We start from the raw sequence: 10,957 nt of genomic DNA on the forward strand, positions 1-10,957 counted from the left end.
GTGGAAGGAGGATAACCAGTGGGACACTGTCATACCGGGGTACAAATTATATCGTAGTGATAGGGTGAATCGGATTGGTGGAGGGGTAGCATTGTATATTAACGAGAGCCTTGAATCAAATAGATTGAAAATTCTGCAGGAAGCAAAACACTCCTTGGAATCACTGTGGATTGAAATTCCATGTGCAAAGGGGAAAAGGATAGTGATAGGAGTGTACTACCGTCCGCCTGGCCAGGACGAACAGACGGATGCGGAAATGTTAAAGGAAATCAGGGACGCAAACAAACTGGGCAACACAATAATAATGGGGGATTTCAATTACCCGCATATAGACTGGGGTAATGTAACATCTGTACACGCAAGGGACATAAGATTTCTTGATGAAATCAAGGACAGCTTCATGGAACAGCTAGTTCAGGAGCCGACAAGAGAAGGAAAAATACTAGACTTAGTCCTTAGTGGTGCTCATGATCTAGTGCAGGGGGTAACGATACGAGGGCCGCTTGATAACAGTGATCATAATATGATCGGTTTTGATATTGGCATTGAAGGAAGTGAAACTAGGAAATCAAGTACGCTAGCGTTTAACTATAGAAAGGGTGATTACGACAAAATGAGAAAAATGGTGAAAAAAAGACTGAAAGGAGCAGCTCGCAGAGTAAAAAACTTGCATCAGGCGTGGATGCTGTTTAAAAACACCATCCTGGAGGTTCAGGACAAATATATTCCACGTATTAGAAAAAAGGGAAAAAAGACTAAACGTCAGCCGGCGTGGCTAAACAGTAAGATAAAGGAAATCATTAGAGCCAAAAAACAATCCTTCAGAAAGTGGAGAAGAGAACCAACTGAAAGTAACAGGATAGATCATAAGGAATGCCAAGCCAAATGCAAAGCGGAGATAAGGAGGGCAAAAAAGGACTTTGAGAAGAAATTAGCGTTGGAAGCAAAAATACATAGTAAAAACTTTTTTAGATACATTAAAAGCAGGAAACCGGCCAAAGAGTCGGTTGGGCCGCTGGACGAAAATGGTGTTAAAGGGGCGATCAAGGAGGACAAAGCCATAGCGGAGAAATTAAATGAATTCTTTGCTTCGGTCTTCACCGAGGAGGATTTGGGGGGGACACCGGTGCCGGAAAGAATATTTGAAGCGGGGGAGTCGGAGAAACTAAACAAATTCTCTGTAACCTTGGAGGATGTAATGGGTCAGTTCAGCAAGCTGAAGAGTAGTAAATCACCGGGACCTGATGGTATTCATCCCAGAGTATTAATAGAACTAAAAATGAACTTGCGGAGCTACTGTTAGAAATATGCAATCTGTCCCTAAAATCGAGTGTAATACCGGAAGACTGGAGGGTAGCCAATGTTACTCCGATTTTTAAGAAAGGTTCCAGAGGAGATCCGGGAAATTATAGACCGGTGAGTCTGACGTCGGTGCCGGGCAAGATGGTGGAGGCTATTATTAAGAATAAAATTGCAGAGCATATACAAAAACATGGACTGATGAGACAAAGTCAGCACGGATTTAGTGAAGGGAAGTCTTGCCTCACCAATCTAATGCATTTTTTTGAGGGGGTAAGCAAACATGTGGACAATGGGGAGCCGGTTGATATTGTATATCTGGATTTTCAGAAGGCGTTTGACAAAGTGCCGCACGAAAGACTCCTGAAGAAATTGCAGAGTCATGGAATCGGAGGTAGGGTATTATTATGGATTAAGAACTGGTTGAAAGATAGGAAGCAGAGAGTAGGATTGCGTGGCCAGTATTCTCAGTGGAGGAGGGTAGTTAGTGGGGTCCCGCAGGGGTCTGTGCTGGGTCCGTTGCTTTTTAATGTATTTATAAATGACCTAGAGATGGGAATAACTAGTGAGGTAATTAAATTCGCCGATGACACAAAATTATTCAGGGTCGTCAAGTCGCAGGAGGAATGTGAACGATTACAGGAGGACCTTGCGAGACTGGGAGAATGGGCGTGCAAGTGGCAGATGAAGTTCAATGTTGACAAGTGCAAAGTGATGCATGTGGGTAAGAGGAACCCGAATTATAGCTACGTCTTGCAAGGTTCCGCGTTAGGAGTTACGGATCAAGAAAGGGATCTGGGTGTCGTCGTCGATGATACGCTGAAACCTTCTGCTCAGTGTGCTGCTGCGGCTAGGAAAGCGAATAGAATGTTGGGTGTTATTAAGAAGGGTATGGAGTCCAGGTGTGCGGATGTTATAATGCCGTTGTATCGCTCCATGGTGCGACCGCACCTGGAGTATTGTGTTCAGTACTGGTCTCCGTATCTCAAAAAAGATATAGTAGAATTGGAAAAGGTACAGCGAAGGGCGACGAAAATGATAGTGGGGATGGGACGACTTTCCTATGAAGAGAGGCTGAGAAGGCTAGGGCTTTTCAGCTTGGAGAAGAGACGGCTGAGGGGAGATATGATAGAAGTGTATAAAATAATGAGTGGAATGGATCGGGTGGATGTGAAGCGACTGTTCACGCTATCCAAAAATACTAGGACTAGAGGGCATGAGTTGAAGCTACAGTGTGGTAAATTTAAAACGAATCGGAGAAAATTTTTCTTCACCCAACGTGTAATTAGACTCTGGAATTCATTGCCGGAGAACGTGGTACGGGCGGTTAGCTTGACGGAGTTTAAAAAGGGGTTAGATAGATTCCTAAAGGACAAGTCCATAGACCGCTATTAAATGGACTGGAAAAATTCCTCATTTTTAGGTATAACTTGTCTGGAATGTTTTTACGTTTGGGGAGCGTGCCAGGTGCCCTTGACCTGGATTGGCCACTGTCGGTGACAGGATGCTGGGCTAGATGGACCTTTGGTCTTTCCCAGTATGGCACTACTTATGTACTTATGTACTTATGTAATAAACTTTGAACTTCCAGCTGAGAATAAACTCGCTGATGCCAAAACTACTGCTCCCAGAGCCACGAGGTCCATATGGGAGAAGGAAGTGGGTTTAGGGGTCTAGAGCAGGTTTACCGTAATGAATATGCATGAAAAGAAAATTTTGGTCTTACCTGCTAATTTTCTTTCCTTGAGTCCTCTAGAACAGTCCAGAACCAGTGGGTTATGTCTGCCAACCAGCAGATGGAGACAGAACAATTTTTTTATGTGCCCTGCACCTGTAACGGGCACTGTGCAGCTTCTGTTCACCGGTATTTTTGTAGCAACGTAAGTACATAAGTATTGCCATACCGGGAAAGACCAAAGGCCCATCAAGCCCAGCATCCTGTTTCCAACAGTGACCAGGTTCTTCAAATGACATATAGGATACATTTTACATCCTATATTCCCACCCAAAACTTATATATTTTTATTCCAATTTATATATTTTTTTTATCTCTATTTTCATTTGTACTTTCACTTTCGTTTACCATCTAACGTCATTTCCCAGAAATTTGGCGCCTTTTTGGCCTTTTAAGGGACCATCTGTGTAAACACCCCTCCTTTGGCTAACGCTGGAAACTATACCCTTCGACAACTGAGTCTTTTTTTCATAAAAGGTCTTTCTAAAGGTAAGTTTGCGATTCACAAGCAAACACTGCCATCCACAAACCTCCCAGTACTTCCGATAGACTTTCTGTGCAGTCGTGTTAAATTTTGAAAAGTATATTTCAAAAGTAACGTTCATTGTAGATGTCTCTGTTGTCTGCTACTTTGCCTAGATTTCATAGTCCATATACATCATGTTTGAAATCAACAACCCTTTAGACCAGGGGCGTATCTGAACTGCGGCGGTAGGGGGGGGCCAGGGCCAGAGTGAGGGGGCACATTATAGCCCCCCCCCTGCTGCCGCCATTGCCGATCCCCCTCCCCCCAGCCGCTGCCATTGCCAATCTCCCCCCACCGTTGCTGTCGCCTACCTTCGCTGGCGGGGGACCCCAACCCCCGCCAGCCGAGGTCCGCGTCCTCCTGCCGCTGCCGGCTGCCTGTAAAAGAATTCCGTCAGCTCATTCTGTTTCTGAGTCTGACGTCCTGCACGTACAACGTGCAGCGACGTCAGACTCGGAAGAAACTTTCGGCGCCAGCTTTAGTGGAAGAAATGAAAGGACCTCGGCTTGGCTGGCGGGGGTTGGGGGTCCCCCGCCAGCTGACGGAATTCTTTTAAAGGCAGCCGGCAGCGGCAGGAGGACGCGGTCCTCGGCTGGCGGGGGTTGGGGTCCCCCGCCAGCGAAGGTAGGCGACAGCAATGGAGGGGGAGGGTTGGCAGCGGTAGGGGGGTCCAGGGCGAAATCTGCGGGGGCCCAGGCCCCTGAGGCCCCACGCAGATACGCCCCTGCTTTAGACACCGTGAGCTGACTCGTTGTTCAAATGTCCATATTGTTGCAGACCGACCTTTTTGAAATCATTGCATATTCTACATTTGCGCATCAGATGTTCTCCATCTACTGAGGTCAGTACCTGTTCAGTATGGCAACACGTAGTTAACTTCATACTTCATATACCTACAACTATTTATTTAAAGTCATTCACACATCATCTATATATATAAAAGGCAAGACCAACGTTCTGAAGCCTCCAGCCGGAAGTGTGAAGCGCCAGAGATATCCGGTTTCCCCATGAGTGAAGGAAAACAGCAGGAAATCCCTCTCTCTGTAACAGTGAAGGACTCAGAGGGGGAGGGGAGAGAGATGCCCTCACTCTCTCTGTAACACAGAACAGCAGGAAACTTAACACTGAAGGACTCGACTCCCAGGGGGGAGGGGACAGAGAGCAGAGGGGAAGGGACAGAGGGCAGGGACCCACACACTCCCACATGCACACTCTGAAGAAAACCTTGCTAGCCCCCGTTTCATTTGCATCAGAAACGGGGCTTTTTTACTAGTTTCTTAATAATTTTTCAAATAATGTTTTAGAACATCAGGGCACAGCCTGGTGAGGCTAACTCGTCACTTTAATTCCCCCAAAATATACACATAATTTCGATATAATGCATCCCCACCAACCAAATAGACGTCTTTAATCCTTTTAGACTGAGATCGTTTCTGCCCTTCCCCGTTTCCCCCTTCTTTCTCTTATTTTTTTCCTCTTTTTTTTCTTCTTTATTTTTCAATTTTATTAATTTTTTTAAATCACTTATTATTACTTTTATTCTTTGAATATTTTTCACCACCATCGTTAGTATCACATGATACTACATACCATTCAGTCAGTACATTCTTTATAAAGAACATTTTATGTCGTTATTAGGACAGTTGCCTTTTTATATTCCCATTCTCATAATATGGATCCAAATGAGGCACAATTTTGTCACTATGGTCTTTCACTATTGGTTTTTATCATTTGTCTCGTATGGACTAGATTATAAAAAAAATTGTCATCTTTTAATATAATCGTATCATGATAATATGCATATGTATATATAATTGTATATATATATTCTAATTATGTCTTTGGAAGTATATACATCTTTTATTCATGTACACAAATATTGCCATGAGAGAGATTTATGGATATATTCTTGGTCAGGCCCTATACACACATACTTTTTTTATACATATTTTCAAATACTTGTCTTTACTTTATGCCATACACAAGGCACAATCTCGTCACTATGGTTTTTATTATTCGTTTTGTTTGGACCAGATGATTTGCATTGAGCACATAATCTTACTATATAATATATTATTATATATCTTTATTATTTTAGTGGGAAAGTGCGGGATATAAATATAATAAATAAAATAATATAACCACCTACCATTCAGAAAAGCACTAAAAACCCATCTATTCAAACAAGCCTACCCAAAAGACCCAGATTAATCTCATGAACCCATCTGCCTTACATATACTGAAGAGAAAACGACATTGACCCAGAATCTATCTCCCACCTTATCCTCCTCTCTATCACCTGTCTCTACCTATCTACCCATCCATCCTTCTATTATGTTATACTTAATTTCCTACTTTACATAACAAAATTCTGTGTTACCTATTACTATGTAAGCCGCATTGAGCCTGCTTTTAGTGGGAAAGTGGGGGATACAAATATAATAAATACAATAATTTTCATGATATTATGCACATGCATATCTCTATATATAAAAGGCACCACCAACGTTCTAAATGAAGCCTCCAGCCGGAAGTGTGAAGGGGGAGAGATATCCGGTTTCCCCATGAGTGTCTGCCCCGCCCCGCCCTCTCTGTAACACAAACAGTGAAGGAAAACACAGCAAAGCACGAAATCAAATCGCTCTCTCTGTAACAGTGAAGGACTCAGAGGGGGGAGGGGAGAGAGGGCAGAAGCCCTCGCTATCTCTGTAACACAAACACAGCAGAGCAGGAAACTTAACACTGAAGGACTCGACTCCCAGGGGGGAGGGGACAGAGAGCAGAGGGGAAGGGACAGAGGGCAGGGACCCACACACTCCCACATGCACACAGAAGAAAACCTTGCTAGCCACCGTTTCATTTGCATCAGAAACGGGGCTTTTTTACTAGTGTATACATAATTGTCTCATATATTTTAATTATATTTTTGAAGTATATACATCTTTTATTCATGCATACAAATATTGTCATGAGAGATATTTATGTATATTCTCTCTCATTCCCAATACACACATACATATTTTTTTATACATATCTTATATGTATCTTTTAAAATATTTGTCTTTATTTTATGTTTAAATACATTTTTTAATGTCTTAATATCCCTGTTCTTTTTATCCTCTTTGTCATTTTATACATATTGTTGTCATTGCTTTGCAAACCAAAAAAATATATGTATATGTGGGCTTTTTTTTGTAGACTCCTGATGCAGGCCTAGTGGCCGAAACACAACGATTGTGTCAAGTGTTTTTATTTAATAAACGTTTGTTTCTTGAAGAATCCACCTTTCCCGTCTTTGGTTTCCATGGTCAAACATCCCACTTTTTCTTCTTCTCCAACAGTGGCCAATCCAGCTCACAAATACCTGGTAAGATCCCAAAAAAGTACGAAATACTTTATAATGCTTACCCCAGAAATAGTGGATTTTCCCCCAAGTCCATTTAATAATAGTCTATGGACTTTTCCTTTAGGAAGCCGTCCAAACCTTTTTAAAACTCTGCTAAGCTAACCGCCTTTACCACATTCTCTGACAACGAATTCCAGAGTTTAATTACACGTTGAGTGAAGAAATATTTTCTCCGATTTGTTTTAAATTTACTACATTGTAGCTTCATCGAATGCCCCCTAGTCCTAGTATTTTTGGAAAGCGTAAGCAGACGCTTCACATCTACCCATTCAACTCCACTCATTATTTTATAGACCTCTATCATATCTCCCCTCAGCCGCCTTTTCTTCAAGCTGAAGAGCCCTAGCCGCTTTAGTCTTTCCTCCTAGGGAAGTCATCCCATCCCCTTTATCATTTTCATCGCCCATCTCTGCACCTTTTCTAATTCCACTATATCTTTTTTGAGACGCAGCGACCAGAATTGAACACAATATTCAAGGTGCGGTCACACCATGGAGCGATACAAAGGCATTATAACATCTTCATTTTTGTTTTCCATTCCTTTCCTAATAATACCTAACATTCTATTTGCTTTCTTAGCTGCAGCAGCACACTGAGCAGAAGGTTTCAACGTATCATCAACGACGACGACACCTAGATCCCTTTCTTGGTCCGTGACTCCTAACGTGGAACCTTGCATGACGTAGCTATAATTCGGGTTCCTCTTTCCCACATGCATCACTTTGCACTTGCTTACATTAAACGTCATCTGCCATTTAGACTCCCAGTCTCGTAAGGTCCTCTTGTAATTTTTCACAATCCTCCCACGATTTAACGACTTTGAATAACTTTGTGTCATCAGCAAATTTAATTACCTCACTAGTTACTCCTATCTCTAGTTCATTTATAAATAATGTTAAAAAGCAGCAGTCCCTGCACAGACCCCTGGGGAACCCCACTAACTATCCTTCTCCATTGAGAATACTGACCATTTAACCCTACTCTCTGTTTTCTATCTTTTAACCAGTTTTTAATCCACAATAGAACACTACCTCCTATCCCAGGGGTAGGCAGCTCCATTCCTCAAGAGCCGCAGGCAGGTCAGGTTTTCAGGATATCCACAATGAATATGCAGGAGATAGATTTGCAAGTACTGCCTCCTTGGTATGCAAATCTATCTCCTGCACATTCTGAAAACCTGACCTGCCTGCGGCTCTCGAGGACTGGAATTGCCTACCTCTGTCCTATCCCATGACTCTCTGATTTACTCTGGCGTCTTTCATGAGGTACTTTGTCAAACGCCTTCTGAAAATCCAGGTACACCATATCAACCGGCTCACCTTTATCCACATGTTTGTTCACCCCTTCAAAGAAATGTAGTAGATTGGTGAGGCAAGATTTCCCTTCACTAAATCCATGTTGACTTTGTCTCATTAGTCCATGCTTTTGAATATGCTCTGTAATTTTGTTCTTAATAATAGTCTCTACCATTTTGCCCAGCACCGACGTCAGACTCGCCGGTCTATAATTTCCCAGATCACCTCTGGAACCTTAAAAAAAAAAAAAATCGGCGTTACATCGGCCACCCTCCAGTCTTCTGGTACCACGCTCGATTTTAAAGATAAATTTCATATTTCTAACAATAGCTCTGCAAGCTCATTTTTCAGTTCTATCAGTACTCTGGGATTGATACCATCCGATCCAGGAGATGTGCTACTCTTCAGTTTGTAGAACTGCCCCGATTACATCCTCCAGGTTTACAGAGAATTTAAGTTTCTCTGACTTGTCCGCTTCGAATACCATTTCCGGCACCGGTATTCCACTCAAATCTTCCTCGGTGAAGACCGATGCAAAGAATTAATTTAATCTCCTCGCTACGGCTTTGTCTTCCCTGATTGCCCCTTTTACTCTTTGGTCATCTGACGGTCCAACCGATTCTTTTACTGGCTTCCTGCTTTTAATATACCTAAAAAAATGTTTTTACTATGTGTTGGAGGCAAAAACACAATCTTTTTTTCGAAGTCCCTCTTAGCCTTCCTTATCAGCGCTTTGCATTTGACTTGACATTCCTTATGCGGTTTCTTATTATTTTCAGTCGGTTCCTTCTTCCATTTCCTGAAGGATTTTCTTTTAGCAAATATACAAACTCCCAACTTTCTGGAGAGGAATAACAGGGTAGCCAATCAGATAACAAACAAGCTCATGGGAATCATAGAAAACGTCCTGGAACCATCTCCACTCTGAACTTGGACTAACTCACTGACAGAATATAAGAGCAGGACTCTGGTCTGATGTGGAGGACTCAAGGAAATAAAATTAGCAGGTAAAACCAAAATTTTCCTTTCCCAGACCAGTCAAGAACCATTGGAATGAAAAAAAAAAAGTACCCCTTTGCTTGGGGTTGAGACGATCCTAAACTCAGGCAGGTGTCCCCTAAATCTATGAAAAGTTCCGGTAGGCCTCTGGCTTTTCACCTCAGATATGCTCGGTGCAGGAGCAGCTCCTGCCAGAATAATTGAGAGCTAGTTGCAATGTATATGTGTACAGGCTGCATGGTGCCCTTTATAGGGACAGGGTACACAAGAAGTTGTTCTGTCTCCATCTGCTGGTTGGTGGACATAGCCCATTGTGTCTGGACTGGTCTGCAGGACAATAAGGAATTTTGCATTTGTTTCCAAGATATGCAGATATTTATGAAGTATATCTTGAAAACTTGACCGGCAAGGTTAGGAAGCCCTGATCTAGGATCAGAAGGGAGGACCTCGTTCCCAAAAGGTGAGGAGTGGCCTAATGGTTATTGTAGTGGGCTATGATCCTGGTAACCTGGATTCAATTCCCACTGCAGTGCCTCGTGACCTTGGCCAAGTCACTTAACCCTGCATTGGCCCAGGAACAAACCCTTGTGAGCCGTCAAGGGACAGAGAAAGTACCGGCATATAATGTGCCCAGCTAGTGCTATAGAAATGATTAGTAATAGTAGACAATTGCAGTACAGGCCTAGTATTGTGGGTTTCATGATTTGCATTAATTTTTCTGAGCCTTTGCTTTCTCCATTAAAAAGGAGACAAAACCAGTTTCCACTTCTGATGCATTTTTCTCACTAGCAATTCAGATCAGAATTAAATGTGTCCTCTGCTGTTTCTTTTCAGGGCTAGCTCTAAATTACCGGCATCTTTACAAACAAAGACAGCGCTGCCTTGGACAGAAGAAACGAAAGGTGCACTGAGCAGTATTAAATCTGGCCTGAGACTGTCTGCTTGCCTGCGTCATCCTGCTCTTTGCTTTACAAATGCAAACTGGTTCTTGTAAAGCCAAAGTTAGCAGTTCAGTATTTCTGGCTAATTGCTGTATGATAAGGATACAGCATTCGTCTGTGATCTCATTGCTTTCCAGTACCAGCCACAGGACAGTTCACGCTGTGCTCTTCTGATGCTTTAAACTGGCTGCTGCCTGCATTCCCTTTACACCAGAGTTTCTCAAGCTAGTCTTGCATCCTCCACCCCCTCACATGCACATACATTCTGGATATCCTGAAAAGGGCGTGGGTTTGGGGTTACTCCAGGATCAGCTTGAGAAACTCTGCTCCACGTACTTGCCATATAGAAATAACATCAAACTGTGGTACAGACCAGGGGTGTATCTGGACTCTGGCGGTAGGGGGGGCCAGAGCCAGAGGGAGGGGGCACATTTTAGCCCCCCCCCCGCCATTTCCGGACCCCCCCCCTCGCCACCAATGACACTCTCCACCCCCTCCCGCCACCGCCAACCCTCCCCCGCTGCTGTCACTTACCTTTGCTGGCAGGGGACCCCAACCCCCCGCCAGCCGAGGTCCTCTCTTCCATGCAGGCTGCGCCGCTGCAAGTTGCAATGCTTCCTGTTCTTCTGAGTCTGACGTCCTGCACGTACAACGCGCAGGACGTCAGACTGAATTCCAAATTCTGAGTCTGACGTTCTGCACGTTGTACGTGCAGGACGTCAGAAGCATTGCAACTTGCATCCTGCACGGAAGAGA

General features: G+C 43.4%; 1 protein-coding gene across 1 annotated transcript in view; it reads left to right on the forward strand.

The window, feature by feature from the left end:
- Window positions 1–10,574, forward strand: part of HACD3 (3-hydroxyacyl-CoA dehydratase 3) — a 55,875-nt gene extending 45,301 nt beyond the window's left edge. The window contains exon 11 of the mRNA XM_030189784.1: window positions 10,095–10,574. Coding sequence (XP_030045644.1) covers window positions 10,095–10,171 — 77 coding nt within the window. The 3' untranslated portion in view covers window positions 10,172–10,574. The remainder of the gene's footprint in view (window positions 1–10,094) is intronic.
- The last annotated feature ends 383 nt before the right edge of the window (window positions 10,575–10,957 follow it).

The sequence above is a fragment of the Microcaecilia unicolor genome, chromosome 1 (genome assembly GCF_901765095.1).
Source record: "Microcaecilia unicolor chromosome 1, aMicUni1.1, whole genome shotgun sequence".
In the NCBI taxonomy this organism is placed as follows: domain Eukaryota; kingdom Metazoa; phylum Chordata; class Amphibia; order Gymnophiona; family Siphonopidae; genus Microcaecilia; species Microcaecilia unicolor.